This window comes from Trachurus japonicus, chromosome 6, assembly GCF_045865225.1.
Source record: "Trachurus japonicus isolate A0001 chromosome 6, Traja_1.0".
In the NCBI taxonomy this organism is placed as follows: Eukaryota; Metazoa; Chordata; class Actinopteri; order Carangiformes; family Carangidae; genus Trachurus; species Trachurus japonicus.
The window spans coordinates 30,629,720-30,655,414 of NC_140912.1; the positions used below are offsets into that span (position 1 = coordinate 30,629,720).

At 42.8% G+C, this 25,695-nt stretch overlaps 4 protein-coding genes across 4 annotated transcripts in view; 2 read left to right on the forward strand and 2 right to left on the reverse strand.

Moving 5' to 3' along the window:
* The window catches only part of LOC146986426 (cytosolic 5'-nucleotidase 1A-like), a 7,970-nt gene extending 7,340 nt beyond the window's left edge, over positions 1-630 (reverse strand). Inside the window, exon 1 of the mRNA XM_085780351.1 lies at positions 595-630. Within this exon, the coding sequence (XP_085636477.1) occupies positions 595-630 (36 nt within the window). The remainder of the gene's footprint in view (positions 1-594) is intronic.
* The window catches only part of LOC146986424 (protein NLRC3-like), a 478,141-nt gene that overhangs the window by 32,859 nt on the left and 419,587 nt on the right, over positions 1-25,695 (forward strand). The gene's annotated exons all lie outside the window — the stretch shown is intronic.
* On the reverse strand, positions 2,126-10,946 carry LOC146986427 (protein NLRC3-like). The gene is made up of 6 exons (XM_085780352.1): positions 10,901-10,946; positions 7,708-9,511; positions 7,427-7,600; positions 7,162-7,335; positions 3,251-3,294; positions 2,126-3,118 (listed from the first exon to the last, which is right to left on the reverse strand). The coding sequence occupies exons 1-6, from the start codon at positions 10,944-10,946 to the stop codon at positions 2,574-2,576; spliced, it is 2,787 nt and encodes a 928-aa protein (XP_085636478.1). The 3' UTR covers positions 2,126-2,573.
* On the forward strand, positions 13,589-15,867 carry LOC146986428 (uncharacterized). The gene is made up of 3 exons (XM_085780354.1): positions 13,589-13,820; positions 14,413-14,695; positions 15,745-15,867. The coding sequence occupies exons 2-3, from the start codon at positions 14,486-14,488 to the stop codon at positions 15,865-15,867; spliced, it is 333 nt and encodes a 110-aa protein (XP_085636480.1). The 5' UTR covers positions 13,589-13,820; positions 14,413-14,485.

Here is a 25,695-nt window from a genome sequence, read left to right on the forward strand (position 1 = left end):
ATATAATTCTGCTTCGTTTTCTCTCAGTCTTTGCAGAAACTGACCTGAATTTCAGCCTCTTATTCATCGATCCGGATCTCCACTAGAAAACGTGCAAGTTCACATTTACGTCACTAATCTGCGACAGAAGTGTCACAGGTAAATAAATGATTATGGGTGTTTAGAAATAATTAGGTCCCGCTCTGGTCCCGCTCCTCAAATCGGCGTATAATCTATGCATTTATATTTTAATATTTTAATCACTCACTAATCTCTCCCGGTCTGATGGAACTTGTGCAAGATGAATCAGTTTGGATTTTAGTGCAACGTGTGGCTGCATGGATTTTATTTCTGTGCCGAATTGAACATAAGTCACTCACGTCTCAAACTATGAGCTTTAATTGATGTTTGCTTCAAAAAAGAACATTATTATACTTAAAATAATGATTATTTAAACGGAGTCTGGTGCACAACTCTGATAAACAGCCTCACTCCTCTGGTTTCTGTCGGAGTTCTTCTGCAGATGTGTGAAATTCAGATCTCTCGTTGTGTTTGTGGGTGTGAGACAGCCCATAATAACCAGCCTCAGCCCCAGGCGAGTCTCTCTTAACTTACCTGCTTCACGTCCGTGTTCCGCACCGTGGAAACCATGTCAGCTGCGGCGCCTTCACGGCCTCGACAGGTTAAAGTTTCTTTATCTTTACCTGTTTACGGACACAACGACCCCGTCACCACAGCAACAACAACAGCAGCAGCAGCAGCAGCAGCAGCAACTGTCTGTCAAAGTTCCCCCAGAAACACTCAACTCTTTAGTTCACTTCCGCTTTTCTGACGTGTGTGACGTAGCCTACCGCTTTAATGCTGCGTTCAGGACAACTCGGAACTGAGAACTCTTTCCCGACCTCCTACTTGAAAACGTTTAAATTGAACGCCACCACGCCACCTCATGTCGGAGCTTCATCCATCCAGTCGGGGGAAAAAATCTAGTCCGTTTTCTCTGAGAATCAGTTGTCTTCTTTACAAAAATAAACAGTTGGAGATATTTTGGACATTAGAGAATCATCACAACAAGAAAAAAAGTGTTTGTTTGTGTGGCGGGGAGAGCTAGGTGCTCTGCGATCGGATTGTAATGTCTTTCCAGGATGTTCCACAGTTAGGCTATCTGAGGTGAGTGACTACATGCAAAAACACAAAGTTTATACTGTTTATAGACTATTGTACACACTGAACAGGGCTCCAGACTAACTTTTTTTGACTAAGAGCACAGTGGCCCCTAACTTAAAATTTTAGGAGCGCAAGCAGAAAATTTAGGGGTGCACACCGAAATCAACTTGCAAAGTACATTTTCACATTTCCTCTAATTTTCACTGTATTACTCATAAATAGGCTACTGCATAAAGGCAGAAACTATAATGTTTTCATATTTTATTGTGAAACAGTTTAAATATTGAAAATATAAAGTTAATGTTTAGGCTACACTGACCAATAACAGAACAAGTAGACACACTACTTGTGGTAAACTCATCCTAGAATCCTTGGGGGATAGTGCCTGTGTAGGCCAGCCCTCGTTGGCCTCCTTGTCTGTTGATCCTGACTGATAATTATGTAACATTACGACACATGAAGCAAATACTTGGAACTACTTGTGCTTTTGAAATCACTCCGCCCAGCAGCCAAAACGACTCTGTCTCGTACCTGCTGTCACCTGCTACAGTCAGACGTGCCAAATAAGAAACATGGTCTTCAACATGAGTTCATGTTTATTTTATATTTTATTGTGTCAGCTTGAAACCATACAACCATGAAGTGTAGTCGAACAGAAATGTGCACGGCCAATCAAATCCCAAACAATCCATGAACCAATCAATGATCACTAATAAACGAAAATGAAGTCTTGAGTGTTACTTGGCTCCAGTTTCCAAGAAACAGCCTTTAGGTAATAATTATAGAAATATATCATAAAAAACAATCAGTCACAAAGTGAAGATACATTTAAATCTACAAACGTCATGAACTCAGCGTCATGGTAACAGAAAAAATCATTAGCTGGTAGGATTAGTAGCTGATGGTTTTTGTGCTGCAGGAAATGTCCATTACATATAAAAGTGATTCAAATTGTTTTAGTTGATTCAGTAAAACCACAAAGAAAAATAAATCACATGTAATTCATTATATTCAGCGTCTCTACAACATTATGTTTGTTTCCAGTTGTGTTTATTGTTGTGTCTGTTTACCTGTGACCAGCTCACAAACAGCCTGTAAAGTTGAACATGAACAGTGAATTTGTTTAAAATGTGTTTTTCTCCTCAGTGACGCTGGCGGCTCAGAGACTTTTAGCTTGGTGATATTAGGCCTCGTCCTTCATCAGCAGCTGAGTAAAAGTCACCATGGTTTTTGTCCTGTAATAATCGACGCTTCCATCTTTAAAGGAAGAGGAAGAAGTTTACAAGAATCATTAAGAAGAGTTTAGAAAATCCACTGATTTAATCCATGAATGTGAAAACGTAAGTGAGAGACAGAGACAGACATGTAGAGACTGAACTGTCTGTTCAACAGTGAGAAGGTTTCTGTGACAGGAGGAGACTCTGATTCACTCAACACAGAGACACTGAGGAACCAGGCCAGAGTGTAAACCCAGGATACAGAGGTTGAGTGAAGGTGGTGTTGAAGGTGTAGAGGTGGATCAGTGAGTCAGAGGAGACTCTGTAGAAGGACAGAGAGCCAGCAGGACAGTCCACATACACTGCTACTCTGTTAGAGACAGAGGAGGAGGAGGAGGAGGAGGAGGAGGAGGAGGTGATGTCTGTCCGTCTGCCATTGTGCCAGACGTAGTAACCATCATCAGAGCAGATCAGACTCCAGGACTGATCGTTCCATCCAAACCCACAGTCTTCACTGTCTCCTTTCCTGCTGATTCCTCTGTAACTCACTGATATATAAACCCCTCCTCTCCACTCGACCTCCCAGTAGCAGCGACCAGTCAGACCAGTTGAACACAGCAGCTGAGGCCACCAGTCAAATCTGTCTGGATGATCAGGATATGACTGATGCTCCTCCACATGTGTCGCCTTCCTGTTGTTGTCAGACAGTTTGATCTCTGTGTTCACTGTGTTTGTGTCGATTGTGAGTCGACAGGAATCTGATGGAGAGAACAAGACACAGCTGCAGTTATTGATCATGTGATCAGTTATTGACAGTTTGATGAAGACTCATGACGTCAGTGATGTGACAGTGTGAAGATGGTTGAATGTGCTGCTCAAAGTGAAAACACACTTACACTTCCCCGGACCGAATTGGGCTCCAGCAGGCTGCACCCTGAAAGGAGGAGGGGGGTCAGAGCAGCACGTTCTCTGTCAGCATGCACACATGGACATTACATGGCTCTCACACACACACTGTTTTATCACTGTGTTCACATGGAGGCTGGTATGTATGGATGAACACTGAGCACAGAGAAGAAGGAGCTGGAGTCTTTATCTAGTGATGATACAGAGCAGGAGGAGACGAGGAGGAAACACTTCATCATGTGTTTTCTCCATGTGATGTCACTGCAGTGTCAGACACACACTTTCACTCTCTGACTCTCAAGCTGCAAAACACACGTCACAGCAAATAAGATGAAGATACAACAGGTGGAGGAAGAAGAAGAAGAAGAAGAAGAAGAAGAAGAAGAAGAAGAAGAAGAAGAAGAAGAAGAAGAAGAGTGCAGCTGTGAACAGTGGACGGTTTCAGTGTTTGATGAGGAAGGAACAAGGGGGCAGTTGTCGGTCTGAGAAGTGAAGCTCACTTCCGCGTTCAAAAAACTGCAATCTCCTCTTCTTCCTCTGGGGGCTGGTGTCAGAAGGGAGCATTCCCCATAGACCCCCATGTTAAAATCGCCAACTTTACATCCTCAGTAAACATGTTAAAAGCCTGGTGTCAGAACGTTTTTTCGTCTCAATCGATAGTTTCTACCCCCGCACACACTCTGAGGGGGGTGAATTTTTTTTAAACTCTACCGTTTTACTGTTATTATGTTAAAACTCTGGCCAATTAGGGCGCGGAAACGTTGAGCGACAGGTCCGAGCAGCTCCGTGGACAGCTGCTTCGAGGCCAGTGGGCGGGTTCTCGGCCGGCCAATCCAACATGGCGCTGTTCAGGCCGCCATATTTGAGTCACAAAAACGACTCCCCAAAACCAATGGGTGACGTCACGGACGCTACGTCCATTCTTTTTACAGTCTATGGGAAGGAAACACACTCAGTGAGTTTAGTGAGAAACACTGAGTGTGAACACAACTTATGTTAGTTTGAAGAAAACTCCCCAGGAAGCTGAAGAATGAGGCTGTGAGCAGGTTTCCACAGGAGCCACAGCAGCAGTGAGTGGATGAAGGAGCTCTAATAGAAACCATCTGATCACAGTGACAGGACGGATCAGGATCTCATGATCAATGACTCTGTTCTTCTCTGCTCTTCACACAGATCAGCTGCAACACACTGACTCACTGAGATCAGTCACATCATGTGGAACAAAGCAGCCGTCCTCAGGACCAGTCCTGAGCTCCATCAAACCTGTCCACACATTTTTACTGGACTTGAAGTCAGAGTCCAGAGGAAGCAGAGAAACTGTAGAGCAGAGAGAACCAGGCTCAGCTCAGAGCACATGGACTCAGACAGGAAGTGAAGCTCCAGCTGCTGGAGACTTTCATTAAGGGGCCACTTTGTGGCTTCATCTGATCTGGAGTCAGACGTGTTTGAGCAGCACACACAGTCTGAAAACAGCTGTTTGATCACACACACATTCAGCCTCAAACACTGATTATTACACTATTCACTACACTCCAGGCCTCTGGACAGTGATGACATCTGGATGTCATCACTATCTCCTTTTTTTCTAGAAAAGGAGATAGAGCGTCTTTTATCAAAGGTGCTCTGTTTGTGTCTGTCACTCTTCTGACACTTGCATTTCTGGATCAAAGGGCTCGTGTAGACGCACCGTGCCGTGTCACAGCCTCTCGCCGCGGAATGTGATGGTCTCTCGGCCACAGCAGGTCGGGAACACCGGTCCCACCGGTGGTCGCGGTCCTTCTGTGGTACGGGTCGGTGATGCCGGTCTGCTTTGGCCCAGAGACCATCAGATTTTACCGCGGGAGGACCTTGGGGAGGACACGGTGTTGCTCCAGATGAAGACCGGGACTGTCGGCTGAGAGCTTCCTGTTCGGCTCCGAGCTGCTGGAGCCTCGCAGCAGCTGCTGCATCCACATGCAGAACTCCGTTTGCAAAAGCTGAGTTATGATAAAAACTTCCAGATCATGAGCTGTCATGAGTTTTTGATCGTCATCTATTTCAGTTCTGCTCGTCGTAGAGTCCCCAAATTTACATATCAGGTGTGTTAAAGTGTCTATTTTCATAATTTAAAAAAAAGCAAAAAACGTAAAATCTCGTTTTTGGCACTCAACGCATGGGAACAAAAAATGAGAAATTACGTGGTTGGCACTCAATGAGTTAATAATACGGCAGGAAATATCAATAACAACGTAGGCTTACCTTTAAAACGGCCCGCAAACTATCAATAGACCCTCGTTTTCCTTCTCCCAGTATTATTCCTTTTCTCTTAGCGTTTCTAATGTCCTTTTGTTTTTCCTGCTTTCCTCCTGACGTGCGCCCAGTTGCGTAACCTGATGATTGATGTCTGTCAATCACTTTCCTCCTCTTTTCTTTTTTTTCTCGGGTTAAAATGCCCGAGAGAGAGCACAACTAAAATGTGATATTATTCGCAGCTTATTTACAGATTTTAATAATGGAGGAGACAGCTGTCTGTCTGCTGCTCCAGCACCGCAGCACCTGTAGACGTCTGTCTGTCCGCATGTCTCGTCCTTTGCTTGTCCGTGGTCGTGGTGCTGAAATAACGCGGAGCACTTTGCTCTCATTACTTTTGTTGCCAATTTAAATTCAGAATATTGTTAAAGCCTGTAGTTTTTGATTGTGTTAAGATTCCTATTCATGTCTGAAAATTTTGCTTTTTGATGAAAACCAACTTCAGTCATTTCAAAGGAGGTTAAATCGAAAGCAACTGGACTTAGTTATTTGTCTAGGAAGACGTTTCACCTCTCATCCAAGAGGCTTCATCAGTTCATGTACGCATCTGACCAGGTTGGGACTGGTCCAACTAACTGGTGTGGAGACTCACTATTTAACCTCTTGTGTGGGCGTTCACAAGGGTGATGATGTCACTGATGATGTCCAGTGACATCCAGTGACATCATCACCCTTGTGATCGATTTAACCTCCTTTGAAATACTATGACCTGGGCAAATGAGAATATGCACCGGCTTATCAACTTCAGTCAGTTCCTTTTTCTGAATAGATAATGTGTTGACTACTCTCAGGATAGAAGGACCATTTCACCCAGTATAACAAAATGTGTTTCTGAACATGATTACCAACCATAACTTTAAACCAGCAGCAGCTGAAATGTTTCCTCATCAACTCTGAAATAAAATCTTGAGAGATTCAGAGCACAGCTGCCAACATCTGGTTTCGTCATTGAGATCTCTTCTACTGAATATGAAACAGTGAGTTATGATGAGACACTGAAGTCATGAGGAGAAACTCCTGATCCCAGTAGTTTGTCACTGTGACCGATGAAAGCTGCACAGCTCATGTTTGAAACACTCAGAGATTTTGGCTTCAGTATAAACTGTGTTGGGACGAGTCAGACTGTGATAGAGGACGTCAGTGAAGTGGGCGGAGCTTCACTGTGGCCTACACCACCTCTGTATATGGTCTCAGTGATCAGATCTGATGTTATCAATGCATCAATCACCTGAGACAGATGTCAATACCAGGTGTGACCAGGTGTGAACGGGGCCATAGAAAATGTTCCAGCTCCTCCTCCTCTATCAGACAGTGTGTGTGGCTGCAGCAGCCTCTCCATACCTGAGAGAGTCCAGTCTCCAGTCTGGATCCTCCAGTCCAGCAGACAGCAGCTTCACTCCTGAGGCTCCTGGATGATTGGAGCTCAGGTCCAGCTCTCTTAGATGGGAGGGGTTGGAGCTCAGAGCTGAGGCCAGAGAAGCACAGCCTTCCTCTGTGACCAGACATCCTGACAGACTGAACACACACAACAACACACAGGAAACCACTGTCAACACCTGGAGGTGTGTTCAAGTGTCATCAGATAAACAGCTGGATGGATCCTTACCTGAGAGTCTCCAGTCCACAGTGTGGACTCTCCAGTCCACCAGACAGCAACTTCAATCCTGAGTCATGCAGGTCGTTGTTACTCAGGTCCAGCTCTCTCAGATGGGAGGGGTTGGAGCTCAGAGCTGAGGCCAGAGAAGCACAGCCTTCCTTTGTGACCAGACATCCTGACAGACTGAACACACACAACAACACACAGGAAACCACTGTCAACACCTGGAGGTGTGTTCAAGTGTCATCAGATAAACAGCTGGATGGATCTTTACCTGAGAGTCTCCAGTCTACAGTGTTGACTCTCCAGTCCACCAGACAGCAGCTTCACTCCTGTGTCCTGCAGGTCGTTGGTACTCAGGTCCAGGTGTCTCAGACTAGAGGACTGGGAGCTGAGGACTGAGGACAGAGCTTCACAGCTTCTCTCTGAGAGGTTACAGCTGCTCAGTCTGAAGAGATGATCATGAGGAATTAAAGAAGAAAGGAATTTATTTTCTGTCCTGTTGAAAAGACAGAAGTGTTTTTGATGAATAAATCCAACTATCTCTACACTTACAGAGCTTTGTTAGATGCTTTGACCACTGGCAGCAGCCTCAGAAGAGCCTCCTCTGAAGTAGAGTATTTCTTCAGGTCAAACCCATCCAGATCTTCTCCTGATGACAGTAGGATGAAGACCAGAGCCGACCACTGAGCAGGAGACAGTTTATCTGTGGAGAGACGTCCTGATCTCAGGGATTGTTGGATCTCCTCCACTAGAGAACGATCATTCAGTTCATTCAGACAGTGGAACAGGTTGATGCTTTTCTCTGCAGAGGGAGTCTCTTCAATCTTCTTCTTGATGTACTGGACTGTTTTCTGATTGGACCGTGAGTCACTTCCTGTCTGAGTCATCAGACCTTGTAGGAGAGTCTGATTGGTCTTCAGTGAAAGACCCAGGAGGAAGCGGAGGAACAAGTCCAGGTGTCCATTTGGACTCTGTAAGGCCTCGTCCACAGCGCTCTGGTAGAAAGAATTTAGTTCAGGTTTTTCTCCAAACACTTGATACCACCGAGATATTGTTTGTTGTTGTGTCATCAGGTTGAGTCCAGAGTTGATGAAGGTCAGGTGGACATGAAGAGCAGCCAGAAACTCCTGAACACTCAGATGGACAAAGCAGAACACCTTGTCCTGGTACAGGCCGCTCTCCTCTTTAAAGATCTGTGTGAACACTCCTGAGTACAATGAGGCTGCTCTGATATCGATGCCACACTCTGTCAGGTCTGATTCATAGAAGATCAGGTTTCCTTTCTGCAGCTGCTCAAAAGCCAGTTTTACCAGAGACTCAATCATCTTCCTGTTCTTTTTACTCCAGTGTGGATCTGTCTGAGCTCCTCCATCATACTTGACCTTCTTCAGTTTTAGATAAACCACCAGGAAGTGGATGTACATCTCAGTCAGGGTCTTGGGCAGCTCTCCTCCCTCTCTGGTCTTCAACAGCTCCTCCAGAACTGTAGCAGTGATCCAGCAGAAGACTGGGATGTGGCACATGATGTGGAGGCTTCGTGATGTCTTGATGTGGGAGATGATCTCTCTGGCCTGCTCCTCATCTCTGAACCTCTTCCTGAAGTACTCCTCCTTCTGTGGGTCAGTGAACCCTCTGACCTCTGTCACCATGGCAACACACTCAGGCGGGATCTGATTGGCTGCGGCAGGTCGTGTGGTTATCCAGAGGCGAGCAGAGGGAAGCAGTTTCCCCCTGATGAGGTTGGTCAGCAGCACGTTGACTGAGGTGGACTCTGTCACATCAGTCAGCATCTCGGCGTTGTGGAAGTCCAGAGGAAGTCGACACTCGTCCAGACCGTCAAAGATGAAGACGACCTGGAACTGATCAAAGCTGCAGATTCCTGCTTCTTTGGTTTCAGAGAAGAAGTGATGAACAAGTTCCACCAAGCTGAACTTTTTCTCTTTCAGTACATTCAGCTCTCTGAAGGTGAAGGGGAATGTGAAGTGTATGTCCTGGTTGTCTTTGTCTTCAGCCCAGTCCAGAGTGAACTTCTGTGTTAAGAGTGTTTTCCCAATGCCAGCCACTCCCTTTGTCATCACTGTTCTGACTGGTCGGTCTCTTCCAGGTGGGACTTTAAAGATGTCTTCTTGTCTGATGGTTGTTTCTGGTCTGTCTGGTTTCCTTGAAGCTGTTTCAATCTGTCTGATCTCATGTTCATCATTGACCCCTCCAGCCCCTCCCTCTGTGATGTAGAGCTCTGTGTAGATCTGGTTCAGAAGGGTTTGGTTTCCTGCTTTAGAGATCCCCTCAAACACACACTGGAACTTCTTCTTCAGGGCAGATTTGAGTTTACGACGACAAACTGCAGCAACATGATCTGAATGAAAACACAAGAAATCAGATCAATAATAAATTTAACATGTTAATTCCTCTAAATAACAACCATATGAACATGTTTCCCTCCATGTGTTGATGTCAGTGAACGTCTCATTTGTCCATCGTGTTGAATCTTTACAGAAATCCTCTTACTGCTCTGCAGACGCTCAGCCAGCTCCTCCTGCTTCCTGCTCCTCAGGAGCTTCACTGTGATCTTCACTAACGCCTCTCTGATGCTCCTCTGCTCTTCATCCTCACCATCCACCACCTCCTCATCCTCCCTCTGACTCCCTGAGCATTCTGGGTAATCTGGACTCAGAAGCTTGTGGATCTTCTTCAGCTCGTTCTTCACAAAAGTGACCATGTTCTCCTCCAGAAGCTGGAACAGAAACTCTATGAGTGACAGCATCAAACTAAAACCTGACAGACTGACAATCCACTGGTGTCAAAGTGCAGCATGGAGATGATGGTGAACACAACAGATGTAACAGCAGCTGTTGGACATGTACCCACCATAAACATGGAGTCCAGGTGTGTTTGATGCTGCTGGGCAGACTGACCACTGGGAACCTCTGAGCTCTCCTGGTCCACTCTGTGGAGGAATCCGTGTCAAGTGAACATCAGTACAGAGAGATAATACAAGATGGACTTTATATGTCCCCTGAGGACGTTCACAACAGACAGAGACACTTTGATGAACACGTCGTACAAACTGGTTAATTTCTACAATAACCTGAGTCTGACTGTCAGTTACAGCTTACATCGGATCAGCTGATCCACGTCCTCCTTTAAAGTTAATATACCAGTCCTTTGACATGTTGCTCTTTAAAGACAGACAGCTGGGTTCAGGAGAGTCTGGTCTCTGCTGCTGGATCCTGAAACAACAACACAACTGATGTTAAATAGTTTAGATTTATGTATTTATTTGTTTATATATAAATAAATAAATACATACATGGAACATGAATACAGAAAAGTTTTGCAGTTTTATGCAACCTGGTTGAATATTTGTCAGATTTCTACAGACCTTGGATGACGATAACAGAATGAGTTTGCGGCATTATTTTTATTATTATTATTATTTGCATTTCAGTGCCCCAATCACTCCCACTATATGGCTATAAGCAACTCTTGAATGGACCTAAATATTGTCCAAAGTGACAGCAAAGTTACATGGGTGAGTAAATGACCTTATTTTATGCCAGAAATAAGGTCCAGGTTGTAAAAAAAAATGGCACTTGACCTTTAACATCGCAGGTACTCTTTACTGCAGCTGTACAATGTGTGTCTGAGTTGTAACTCTGATTTTATGGACAATCATTGAAATTTGACTCCACAGGAAGAACGTTCAACAGAGACTCGAAAGCTTTGAAATTTAGTTTTGTCTTACATCTGATCAGCTGATCCACGTCCTCCTTTAAAGTTAATGACCTCATCCTTTGATATGTTGCTCTTTAAAGACAGACAGCTGGGTTCAGGAGAGTCTGGTCTCTGCTGCTGGATCCTGAAACAACAACACAACTGATAAATGTGCATGTTGGAGAAAAACTGATGAAAAATATCTTCAATCTTTAATAAACACAACAACTGAGTCTTTCTGACTGTTTTAAATTCTAACCTTTCAACAGATCCCTTCAAGTTGAGTTGATGACCACCGACGGACTCGTCGCTCTGCATGGACACACAGCTGGATCCAGGTCCAGGTCCAGCAGGTTGATCCATGCTGCTGAGGTCACATCCACATCAGCTCACACACACTTTGTAGCTTCACCTGCAGAGGAAACACACATCATTCATGTGCACAGCAGCTCACATGTCCATCATGTCTCCAGCTGCTCCTCCACTGATTGGCTCTTCTTCTCTGCTTCATATCAGTGTCAGCTGAATGCAGTCACACAGCAGTGAGGAAGAGGAAGCTGCCATCAGCTGCTGTACTTCTACTATCAGTCCACTAGATGGCGTCATGAAGCTGCAGATCTGAGTGGAGAGACTGGTGTTTTTACTGCAGTTTATTTCTCCCACTGAACTATAAATGTTTAAAATATGACACAGTAGAAGAACTGTGACTCATGTTTCTATGTTGTACCAGACGGCTGCATTGTACCGGGTCAGCACTAAACAGCAGTAATGAGCTGCCTCGTGTTTTTGGTATGATTATATTGTACAAGGTCACTGCTGTTTTCTGTGCCCTGTTTTTGTCTGAAATCATGTTGTGGGCAAAATAAAATCCTTTTCATTGCATTTTAAAAAATGACTTCCTACTAAACCATCCACGGGGAAAACACGAAAAAGAGTGAGGGGCTGCAGGTGTTCACACGTTAGGCACCTTAGGTACGTGAAGCACTTTGAATGCAAAGTTTGTCCCGGTGTAGGTAGTAAACTTATTTCACCTCACAGCTTCATTATCACAACATTCAGTCATTTCACTCACTGAAAATTCAAAGAGAGAAAAAGACTCTTCATCGTCTGCTCCATCAAATGTCAGAAAACACAGACAAATGATGTCTCCAAGTTCGTGTCAGTCTGAGGCCACGTCTTCAAATGTCTCGTTTTATTATGGCAATAATCAAAGAGACAAAAATATTCAGTTTACAAAAGAAAACAAGGAAATCTTCAGTGTTTGAGGCTGAAAACTGAAGATTTCTGCTTGAAAAATGTTGAACTGTTGCAGCTCTAAAAGGTTATTCAGAACAATATTAATGATTTGTGTCCAATAATCAATAACCCAGAGTGTTTGCTGTGTGTAACCACAGACATGAATGGTGGGGACACAGAGACAGTGTTTTTAATCTACAATCTGCAGCTGGAAAGTGACCAGTAGCTTCACCTGTCAGGTACATGAGCTGCAGTACAAGCAGGAAGTAGCTCAACAAGGAAATACTCAAGGAAAGTACAAATACCTCACAACTGTACTGCACTAAATGTGCTACTAAATGTTCTGTTGCTGAACATTGATAAATACTGGAAAATCAATAATCAGCAAAGTCTCAGGAAAACCCTGATAACAAAATGAGGTGTTCAGTAGGCTATTGATCTGTGATAGGCAGTATTGATCGATGATCAATCAATCAATCAATCAGGCTTTATCTGTATGGCACTTTTCATGCCCACGACAGCTTCAAGTGCTTTACATGATAAAAACAAGGAACACAGGGGACACATATTGGGAGACACGCACTACATTCACATACACGCATTCACACAAGAATTTTAAAACACTGGAAGTTATCGAGAAAACGCCATCTAACAGTCTGTAATTAGTGATAGGCAGTTACAGCCCATATTGATCAGCGATCAAACATTTGAACTTTTACCTTACCTTAACAGGTGAAAAAGAACTGCGACGAAAAACCCTGGCTCAAAAGTGAAAGTAAACTTTAAACAGGACGTGGGGGGAAGGGAGGAGGTCACATGATCTGAGTGGAGAGACTGGTGTTTTTACCGCTGTTTATTTCTCCAACTTTAAAATATTACACAGTAGAAGAACTGTGAAGTACAGACTCATTCTTCTATGTTGTACCAGACAGCTGCATTGTACAGCAGTAATGAGCTGCCTCATGTTTTTGGTATGATTATATTGTACAAGGTCACTGCTGTTTTTTGTGCACTGTTTTTGTCTGAAAGCATGTTGTGGGCAAAATCAAATCATTTTCATTGCATTAAAAAAGTTCCTATTAAACCATCCACGGGGAAAACACGAAAAAGAGTGGAGAGGAGGGACTGCAGGTGTTCACATACGAGACACCTAAGCTGCGTGAAACACTTTGAATATGAATTTGAAAGTTTGTCCCGGTGTAGGTAGTAAATGTTTTTAGTTATTTATTCTTTTATTATTATTATTATTATTTATTTTTATTTTATGTAGCCTACTTTAAAGTATTTTTTTATTTTTGTTATTCTGGCGTGGTGCGTCTCTTTGAACGCTTTGAAGTCGGAAATCGGAGTTTTCAACCGGGGAGTTTCCGAATTCCGAGTCGTCTCGAACGCAGCATGAGAACGCGACGTCATTGCGTCACATCCTCGTTCGGGGCTACGTGCCGTGCGTCGCTGTCCCCGCCCACCGCGGGTGATTATTGTGTGTGTGTGGTGTCAGGTAGTGAAACACGGTCTCTCTCTGTTGTTTCGCCCCAGAAACGGCCCCGAAAACCCGGACTAATCACCGGGGAGGAGGCGGGAGGTCGCAGCGGAGCGGGTCTGGGAGGAACCCGGACCGGTTCGGGGCGGGTTTGAACCGGTTTGGAGCGGGTTCGGCTCGGAGAGAGAGAGACGGGAAGCAGCAAAGTTTGGTCCGGCGGCGGCGTCGGTTCACGGTGAGACGAGACACACCTACTCTGTCCCCTCGCTTCCTCGCTTCCTTCCCTCGGGACCTCGGCCTCCTCTAGAAAATATCTGTTATTTCATTTGATAAAGCAGCGAATATGTTCAGTATTTAATACTATTGTATTTAATTAATTAATTTGCAAATACTTGTGATCAATTATCCAACCTTTTTGTGAATCAATCCTCCACTAGAAGTCACAATAAAGTTCAGTGAGTTTCAAAATAAAAGCCTTGGAGACGTTCAGAGGTTAAAACATGTTGCAGCTGCAGGAATCCTCTGCAGCTGTTTAGTCTCAACAGTTTGTGCTGATTCATTTCGGCTTTGATTGATTGATTGATTGATTGATTGGTTGATTGATTGATTGATTGATTGATTGATTGATTGATTGATTGATTGATTGATTGATTGATCGATTGAACAGTTTCTGAACATGTTTTTATTGGAGTTGATTCTTTTTTTGTTCATGTAGAATAAAGTTACGTTTGAATAAAGCAGCAGGTCTTAATTGATTAGTTAATGCTATAATATTTGTGGGTCCTTCATTGATCAGTGCTTCCTGTGGCTCCGCCCCCTCTGCTCAGTCTCTGCAGCTGATTGGTCGGCGGTCATGTCCCGGTAGAGTCCGGTCTCTCGGCGACGCCCACCACCACTACGATGCTGAAGCGTCTGGACAAGATCCGGTTCCGGGGCCAGAGGCGGGACGAGTTCCTGGATCTGGCCGAGTCGCCCAACACGTCGGACACCGAGGGCGCCGACGAGGGGGCGGCGGCGGCGGCGGCGGCGGCCACGGTGAAACATCGCATGTCCATCAGAGAGCCGTCGGAGGAGCTGAGGGACGATGGAGAGCAGCAGAGTGACGCCCAGGTGAGGACACACACACACACACACACACACACACACACAATATGAGACGATATGACAAAAAAAATCGTTCACGGTAGGGATGTCACGATTACAGATTTTCTTGGTACGATTATTGTCAGAGAAATAATCACGGTATTACATTTATCACGATTATTATGCATTGATTAATTTCACAATACTATTAATGTGTAAATTCAAATATAGTTAAAATATACATCACTAATTATAAAATATTTTAAATATCTATTAAAATATGACCAATTATTAATCCACCAGTGGAAGTGTCATCGATACCAAATGTTTAAGTTAATTTTAATCTTTTTTTTTAAATTACAAATGACACTCTAGCATTTAAATTCAATGCTACGTTAGGTAAATGGACCAGTATCTGTGCATTTACCTTTACTTTGGCGCACATCTGCCAACACGGTTCATACATGATCTTTTGACGGTATTTAGGAATCTTTGCGATCAATTAATTCTGGCGATTAATACCGCGATTAATTGTGAAAACAAGTAATTGTGACATCCCTACTTCACGGTTATAGAGAGCCGAAGCGGAAGAGAAACTCGCCATGGGACCTCAATTCGGAAAAAGTCTCCATGTCAGTGAACGGGAGTCAAAATTTTATTTCGTGATCCGATTGAATTGTGTCATGAGAAAAATATCTGGGGCCGTATTCACAAAGAATCTGAGGGTTAAAAGTAGCTCCTAAGGGCCGAATTTAGGAGCAACTCCTAAAAAGATTGGGCGTGTCAGTCTTAAATTTAGGACTCCTAGTTTTTTAAAATAAGAGTAATTCACAAAGTATTTTAGTCCTAAAAGTAGCTCCTAAGTCTGGGAGAGCTTAAAAGTCCTCGTGAGGACTCCTAACTCAGTAAGACCTATTCACAAAGAATCGGAAATGGCTGCAGCCAGGCAAATGTTTTGGAGACAATGGAGGACTGCGATTTGCTGCAGAGAGGGGGAGGGGGGGGAGGTGTTGGAGCACCTGCCCCTTTGCCCAGTGCCTTTTTGTCTGTGTTTTTATTTTTATTTTTTGTTACAGCAACAATATCTACAACATTTACGCTATAAAACGGGAGTAGTGACGGTGACTGTCCAATATAGGCGTCACAACGGTCGGTCGGCGCTGGAGCATTCAACCATCTTCACACTGTCACATCACTGACGTCATGAGTCTTCATCAAACTGTCAATAACTGATCACATGATCAATAACTGCAGCTGTGTCTTGTTCTCTCCATCAGATTCCTGTCGACTCACAATCGACACAAACACAGTGAACAGAGAGATCAAACTGTCTGACAACAACAGGAAGGCGACACATATGGAGGAGGATCAGTCATATCCTGATCATCCAGACAGATTTGACCAGTGGCTTCAGCTGCTGTGTTCAACTGGTCTGACTGGTCGCTGCTACTGGGAGGTCGAGTGGAGAGGAGAGGTTGATATATCAGTGAGTTACAGAGGAATCAGCAGGAAAGGAGACAGTTTAGACTGTGTGTTTGGATGGAATGATCAGTCCTGGAGTCTGAGCTGCTCTGATGGTCGTTACTACGTCAGGCACAATGGCAGACGGACAAACATCACCTCCTCCTCCTCTTCCTCCTCCTCCTCCTCCTCCTCCTCCTCCTCCTCCTCCTCCTCCTCCTCTTCCTCTGTCTCTGTCTCTAACAGAGTAGCAGTGTATGTGGACTGTCCTGCTGGCTCTCTGTCCTTCTACAGAGTCTCCTCTGACTCACTGATCCACATCTACACCTTCAACACCACCTTCACTCAACCTCTGTATCCTGGGTTTAGACTCTGTTCTGGTTCCTCAGTGTCTCTGTGTTGAGTGAATCAGAGTCTCCTCCTGTCACAGAAACTTTCTCACTGTTGAACAGACAGTTCAGTCTCTACATGTCTGTCTCTGTCTCTCACTCACGTTGTCACATTAATGGATTAAAATCAGTTGATTTTTTTAAATATGACAAAAATAAAGCGTGTAAAGTTCAACATGAATCATCTATCTTTAAAGGAAGAGGAAGAAGTTTACAAGAATCATTGATCTTTTAAACTTCTTCCTCTTCCTTTAAAGATGGATGATTCATGTTGAACTTTACAGGCTGTTTGTGAGCAGGTAAACAGACACAACAATAAACACAACTGGAAACAAACAATGTTGTATAGACGCTGAATAATAAAATAATAAAATAAATTACATGTGATTTATTTTTCTTTGTGGTTTTACTGAATCATTACTGCATTTCCTGCTGATGAGCTACTAATCCTACCAGCTAATGATTTTTCTGTTAACATGCCACTGAGATCATTATTAAACTGTATTCATCTCTGTCCTGTAAATAATCTGATGTGAAATAATTAAGAAATATGTATTGCTATATTGCTTATATATTGCTTTTATAAAACGGTTACCAATAAAGACAATATGAAGTTGAAGTCATGTAGTTTTTATTCAACCAGAAATATTATCTAATCAAACAGCCCCACTGTGAAAAAAACAGTCCCATCTCTCCGGACGTTAGCTCCAAGTTAGCTCTGCATGTCGTCTTTTCCTCCTCTATTTTTAATAATCTGACGATGTGTGGCTGGTTGCTAGTTTGCTGGTAGGAGGTAAAGCTAGAGGAGGACGCCACAAAATAAATGTGCTGGTAGGATTTATCTGATCTGAAAACTGATCTCAGGCACATTTGGTCTTTACATTGATAAAAAGAAAAGGTTAATCTACCTCTTTATTTTGGCATTCCCACATAGGCTGTATGAACATATCACACCACCTCTTGTCATTAATACAAAGTGACATGTAAAAAAAAATCCTCATGTGGGCAGAGATCTTAACCCCCTCAATGTTTAACCCAAAGTTACGCCTATGATGCCCCCTGCTGGTCAAAACAAGACACCACACCAACAGACACAAAAGCTGTTTTTAATATTTTATTCATGTATAAAATACATAATCTCTAATCTCTCTGCAACAAACGACAGAAACAAATGTAACAGTTTGGGTTTAACCATCTGTGTGTGACGACCTTCACACTAAAACGTCGATAATAATCATAATAATCAATAATTTGATTTTCCTAAAGCTTTAACCTAAAATCTTCTGAGTTCAGAGTTAATTCTCTCTTAAACCAAACACCGATCATAACCTGATCAGACCTGAACTCATCAATAGCCCAATCACCAATCAATAGACGAACAGTGAAAGTGAATCAGAGTCAAACAGCATTGAGTTCAGACGTGAGGTCATCGATCAGTGACCTCATCATGAACAATAAACAGAAACTCTGAGGTTGAACCTTTGACCTTCAGTCAGACTGACGATCTGAAGTTTCTCTTAAAGGGATAGTTCACCCAAAGTGGCTTATCTGAGTTACAGTCTGTCTGTCCCAGTTCGTCCAAATCTGACGAACCGGGAAGAGGAGCTTCGAGAAGCTTCCGCTACAAAACAAGCTTGAAATATAGACTTATTTAATTTTTTTCTGGACAATTTCGCCTTTCGGGGCTTCAAGACAAGACGGACATTACATATGAGCAGCATGGAGGTATTTGGATGTTTTTTGGTGTGTCTTTTTGTTACGAAGACATAGGGCTGCACAATTAATGGAATTTTAATCACGATCACGATTTTGGCTGCCACGATTAAATTAAGATGATCGTCACGATTATTAACATGTAAAAAAACGGGCTGTGCTGCATATCAAATCAAGCGCTTTCTCAACCAATAGTCCGCCAACCACCAGGGGGCGAACGAGAGGTCAGGGCTCCATGAAGCTGCCTAACTAACAAGCGAGCGCATCCTCCCTTTACATGTTGTTTACAGTCCAGAGTGTGTGTCCCGGCCGGTCAGTCGGCACCTTCAGATGCTGCTGTACTGTGTCACCTTCTGCGCCCGGTGTTACGTCTCACTCCTAGACTGTATGGATCTCACTCTGACGTGAGAGTGAGACGATGTCGGCAGCAGACGGTGACAGTACAGACATGACGTGTGTCTGTGTCTGGTCAGTCAGCACCTCCAAAGGCTGTCTACTGTCGCCGTCTCGCTTTGGATCGGATCGAGGTCGGGCTGCGGGGTGGTCTCAAAGCTGGACCGAGACCCCGTCACCCCACACGGCCGTTTTGGTGTTAATTACATACGTTGTGTAAATAAAACGTTCCGACCGTGATCATAACGACCGATAACGGCGATCTATGGCCGTTTTGGTGGCAGCACAGTTGAGCCAGGCCGACCTGCTGGACGCTGCCTGTGTGAAAACACTTGGTCTGTTCATTAAATGTTTTTAATTTGTTCCAAATGGCTGCTGAACCACCCGTGCTGTGCTTTGGTCCAAGCTAGACAGACTCTTGCCCACACATCTCTGTGTATCATTGATGGCAAAAAATTAAGTTTTACCTATACTTTGAAATTACATTTCAGAGCCTGTACTTTCTTACTTTTATTTGAGTAAAGGAGTTGAATCAGCAGCTACTTCTACCAGATTTATTTTTTATTTTTTGTTTTTTACACAAGTATCTGTACGCTACTGTACAGAATGACACCTCTGCACTCTGCAATGGCATTTATTTTTCGCTAGCCCTTTGTCTTGGGTAAATTTTATTTTAGGCTATTATTTATTTTTATTTTACGTTTTATTTTGAACTGAAAGCCTTGTTCCCATAGCCTATTGTTTGTTTCAAATAGAAAGTGCAATAAAAACATGTTTTATCTAACATAATGTATAATCGTGATTAATAATCGTGATTTCAATATCGACAAAAATAATCGTGATTATCATTTTGGCCATAATCGTGCAGCCCTAGTGAGACGAGACACACCTACTCTGTCCCCTCGCTTCCTCGCTTCCTTCCCTCGGGACCTCGGCCTCCTCTAGGGGGGAGGGGAGGGGGGGTCCACCCGGGTCCAACCGGGCCAGACAGGTCCCGGTTCGACCCCCCCACGAGCTCCGCAGGTAACCGGCAGGTGACCGGTCCAGGTGGCAGCGGCTCTGCAGGCCTGAGATCAGCTGCAGCACACTGAAGGAAGTGTTGTTGTTTATTAATTAGCTCCATGATGACGTGGCTACATTTATTATTATTATTATTATTATTATTATTATCCCGGGCAGCAGCCCTGTAGCTCCACCTGTCCACAGTCCTCCAGGCGATTGACAGGTTTAATTTAATTTAAAGCAGAAGTAAGCAGAATATTTGTGTTAATTTAAGTCTTAAAGGGACAACGAGGAGTTTCTATTTGGTTATAAAAAAGTCTCACGTTAATGTGGATGGATCTACGTTACCCACACTTGTTAATGGGCCCATTTTCGATAAATAGGGGAGCGCGGGGCACAACCTAACGCGGGGCAAGTTGAAACACGGACTTTTTATCCAGACGCACAAGTCAACTTCCGCCAACTTCCGGCCACAGGTCCGTATTAGTTAGCACTTTTATGTGGAGGAGATTCAGAAGATCCCGCTGCGATTTCACAGAGTTAGGCGCGAAAGTGTGTTTTAGCGCCATGAAAGTATATTTTTCCATATCGCTAGTTTTTTGGTTGCTGAAGCATGTGTGCAAGTCCCCAAAACCATTCTTATATCATCTTTTTCAGCGTTTTCTTAGCTAAGAAATGGTACCATGCTAAAGCTTGTAGCTAGCTCGTAGCCAGTGCTAGCTAGGCAAGAGTAAGGAAACTACATGAGGGGTTAGTTGTAACACTGTGTTACAACTAACCCCTCATGTAGTCTTCGATATAAAACAGGGGTGCAAACTTCACCTTTCAGCGAAAATAGCCGTTTTAAATGCAAAACAGGTCATTAGTGTCCATAATAATTTGAATTATTAATAATTTAAAAAAATAATATATATGTAGGCCTATTTTTTTTTGTCCTTCCATGATTTTGTCACCTCGTCAAAAAACTGAGCAAGCACAATCATAACATAAATAAATAAATAAATTACACAAAACAGAAATAAAAATTAAGATGAAAATTAAATAAAAACAAAACAGTGTGTGACGGGTTAAGCAATTAATCTCCCAACTTTGTTTTCACAGAATGAGGTCAAGAAAGAAAAGGGAGAGTGAGCATTATTATTATTATTAATATTATTATTATTATTATTATTATTATTATTATTAAAATACTTTATATCAGTTAAACTTCAAATAATAATTTTATGTTCCATTATGGAGAGCGTTTTTTGTTCTAATGGCAGCCTGATTAATTCTAATTATATTAAAGCTTTTTTGAAAGTGCTCTTCATCTTTTATTTTCTAAAAAATAGCAATGTTTTTCTTACAGAGTATCTATTAGTATCATAGATGGACAAACAATCAGTCTTCAGATAAAATTGTACTGAATCAATTGTTTAAACAAACCTTTCCAGCATGCGTTACAACTAACACCCCCCCTGTTACAATTAACCCCACCAGTGGGGTAGGTTGTAACGTTTCACTTCCTCCATATGTGGTGAAATTGTAAAAGAATGGTAAGTTCTAGAAACAAACTTCCAGTGCTCATTTGTACTAGAGATGTGTATGTTGCTTGTGTAAAAAAAAAAATTAATCTAACTCAAATATATCTGTAGATATTTACCCAAAACAAAATCTGTTAGGTTGTGCCCCGCTCTCCCCTAATATATCATTTTGTCTCTATCGTTGTTTTGTTATTATTAGTGGTGGTGGAAATGCTGGTCGAGCCGACCAGCGTTTCTTTACTTTCGGTTTCGTGGCGAGTCATGAGAATAACGCCGTTTATGGTCGGAACTACGACGGTATGTGATCGTCTTCGAACCTCTGACTTTAATTCTTGATGAATGAAAACATGAGTCTGTCTTGCGCCGGTCAAAGAATTTCACGGTGCGTGGAGGCTCATAAATGTAGTGTGAAAACACTTTGCTTTTCCAAAACTCCTCGTTGTCCCTTTAAATAGTTATATCTTCCGACAGCAATCACTTACATAGAGTGTTTGGTCCGAAACACGGGGGTCTGTCAGTCACTCTGCTCTGCTGTAAGCCGAGGAGAAAACTTCTTGTATAGACTTCCTTGTATCCTACAACCTTTATCCAATGAGGAGAGAGAACGGCATAAAGGGGCAGTCCTCTCTGTGTGTGCAGCCAAGGGATGCGCGTGAATGTGGTGACGTAGGGACGAGGACCAATAGATCCATGACGAGGGCGGGGGCTGCTAACTCCATCGGCTGACAAGAAGTTGGCCAAAACCACCGGATCGCTTACTTCTGCTTTAATTTAATTCAGTTTATCTGATAGGGACAATGCAGCTTAACATAGTGACACTTCCACTCGTTACAAACAAGTCAATGTGACTGATGTTCTGCATACAGAGATTATAGCTAAAGCTAGTTTCCCGTCCCTAGTTAGGCTTTTAGTAGAAAAAAAAATGTAAAAGGTAAGAAGAAAGACATCAAAGTTACATAACAACATTATAAATTGTAGCCTACAATACTTCTAAAATCATACCAAGTCATGACACGTTATGTCGGTCCGACACCGACCTCATCATGGTGACGTCAGGACTCTACAGGTGCAGGTGCTGATGACTTTATACTCACTCACTCAGTCACTCAGTCAGTCTGCTACCTGCCACCTGTCACCTGGTAGTCATGGTAACAGTCACCTGTCTCACCTGTGCAGGTAAAGAATAACAATAACCATTAGAGGTGGTCGGACCAGTCTGTCGTCACACTCACAACAATGATACAACAAGGTGAAAAAAGACACATAGAACATCATCATCAGCTCGTATTGATTAGATATCAGACGTACTGAGGTGATTATTTAATTTTTCATTATGAATATTTTTTTTAAATAAGATGAGACTGTAAATTATTCACTCACTAACTTTAATAAAACATAGACAGATCTCTGTCTGTACCTGCTGAACGACTGGAGTTCAGTCTGCTCCTAAAAATACCATTTAACAGCTTTAATGTTGTTATTATTTGGGTCCCTGAAAAGCTATGTATAAAATAGATGAATTATTTATTAATGTTTAATAATTATATTATGTCCACAATATCTGCTCCTATACGTCATATTGATTTCCTATCTTAACCCTCAAAACCAAGTGTTAAGGGCTGTTTTGTGACTTAGTAATGGGACACCCCTTATATGCAGATACATATTCAGACTGTGGACTATCTGTCAGTTATTACTTTGGGTATTAGTTTTTTGTTAGTTAGTTGAGTTAGTTATAAGTTGATATTCAAACAAATAATCTGTATAAATACCACAAAACCACGGACATATTCAGCTGAAAGTCACTGCATACCACGGCTTATTGAAAGGTAAACACCAGCTGTAACTATCTTTAGATAACTCTGCGGCTACGGGAGATGACATCAGCCCTGTCATAGGCTGTATCTTGATTAAACAACTTAACAATTACATTACCACTGAGAAAAATCACCATTTTGTAACTAAATCACAGCAACACGGCTTGTCCGCACCAGCCGGCTACTGACAAAAGATTGTAACATAAAAGATAGGCTAAACGTTATGCAACAATGAGGTAAATCATCCATAAAATGGGCCTAAACTAAGATAATACAATGGTTTTCGTGATATTTATATCTATATAACAAAGAAAATACTGCATTCTGGGTAGCCCTTGCTCCCAAGGGTGTCGGTCGGAGAATCTGAGGCGATTCAGCCCTTAAACTGGAGCGTGCATTTTTGAGATTGCAGGTTAAGATAGGAAGTGGAATTCACTCAAGTTCTGACTTGTAAAGTGACCCTGGCTGTTTTTAAAGGCATCTATAAATATCATTATTATGATATAATTGAATTATGATTTTTTCCCCTTCTTCTTGCATATTTGCAGAACCAGATAACTACACAATCACAGTCTTGTTGTTGTTGTTGTTGTTGTATGGTTGTTTTCCAGACAGACAGTGTTAACGATTAGATACAGAGTCAGTTTCCATGTGAAGCGGTCGGACCAGTCAGACGACTCGGTGACCGACGCTCTGTCTGAACACCTGAACACACCTTCAGCTGTCACGCTGTCGCCGCTGACGACCGTGGAAACGACCGGTGACATCTGAGAGTCGGTCAGAGGTCCAATCCTCTGGACTTTGAGTTTAATTTCCACTCAGGAATGATGATGATGATGATGATGATGTTTGTTGAGTCTTGGACCTGAACAAACTTTGACCCTTGATGGTTTGTTGTCCAGGGCGTCTCCATAGCAACACAACATTAATGATGCTGACGAGTGTGATTCACATATTGCACTTTGATTTATTATGACTTCAGTCATTGTGCAGCTCCAGATTTGATTGTAAGACACACACACACACACACACACACACACACACACACACACACCTATAATATATTTTGTCATCACAAAGTGTTTGGACTGTGGGAGGAGGAAGGCGGAGATCAAACCTGCGAGGTGACAGCACACAACCCACTGATCCACTGCACCACCACGCCGCCACTTTCCACATGTACAGTGAAATGTAAAAGTTTGTTAATCCAGACATTTATATCACGTATTGTGCTGATTTTTTATTTTTAACTCTTAGTCAGGATTTTACACAAACGTAACACACATCATGGAGGCAGATTCCAGCATATTGATCCTGACTAATCAATTAAATGACTAAATAACGATAAATAACAAGGAAAAACAAAAGCTGCATCATCGTCATCTGGTGCAACTCATTAGTTGTTAATTAATCTGGAGAAATCTGTTTGTTTATTAATTGTTTTCCCTAAAATATTGAAAAGTGACACTTATTAATAACCTTAATAACCCTAAAACACAGTTTATGATCACATCAGACAAAGACAAGTTAGTTTTTTAATACAAAGAAAGATCCAGCTCTAGTCCAGGTTTAGACGTCACTCAGATGAAATGTGTTTTTCCTCCCTGAACAAACAGAGACGACACCTGGTCGACTCCTGAACAAACAAAACCCTCCATGTTAAACTGCTCAATTATCTCAGGTTGGACTCATGGTTAGTTCAGGTTCAGTTCAATTAAAAGGCCTTCAGAGGGTTTCTGAAAAATATCCGCCATTGTTTTTTTGTTTTTTTGTTCATGTAGAATAAAGTTTCATTTGATAAAGCAGCAAATATGTTCAGTATTTAATAATATTATATTTAATTAATTAATTTGCAAATACTTGTGATCAATTATCGGACCTTTCTGTGCATCAATCCTCCACTAGAAGTCACCATTAAGTTCAGTGAGTTTCAAAATAAAAGCCCTGGAGACGTTCAGAGGTTAAAACATGTTGCAGCTGCAGGAATCCTCTGTAGCTGTTTAGTCTCAACATCTGGATTCATTTGAATCTATGACACTTGTATCTGTTTGTGCTGATGCATTTCAGATTAGATTGATTGATTGATTGATTGATTGATTGATTGATTGATTGATTGATCGATTGAACAGTTTCTGAACATGTTTTTATTGGAGTTGATTCTTTTTTGTTCACGTAGAATAAAGTTACGTTTGAATAAAGCTGCAGATCTTAATTGATTATTTAGTGATATAATATTTGTGGGTCCTTCATTGATCAGTGCTTCCTGTGGCTCCGCCCCCTCTGCTCAGTCTCTGCAGCTGATTGGTCGGCGGCCATGTCCCGGTAGAGCGCGGTCTCTCGGCGACGCCCACCACCACTACGATGCTGAAGCGTCTGGACAAGATCCGGTTCCGGGGCCAGAGGCGGGACGAGTTCCTGGATCTGGCCGAGTCGCCCAACACGTCGGACACCGAGGGCGCCGACGAGGGGGCGGTGGCGGCGGCGGCGGCGGCCACGGTGAAACATCGCATGTCCATCAGAGAGCCGTCGGAGGAGCTGAGGGACGATGGAGAGCAGCAGAGCGACGCCCAGGTGAGGACACACACACACACACACACACACACACACACAACATGAGACAATATGACAAAAAAAATCCTTCACGGTTATAGAGAGCTGAAGCGGAAGTGAAGCTCGCCATGGGACCTCGCACTGTGTCATTCAGGAGAAGAGATGTCAGGGATGAAACC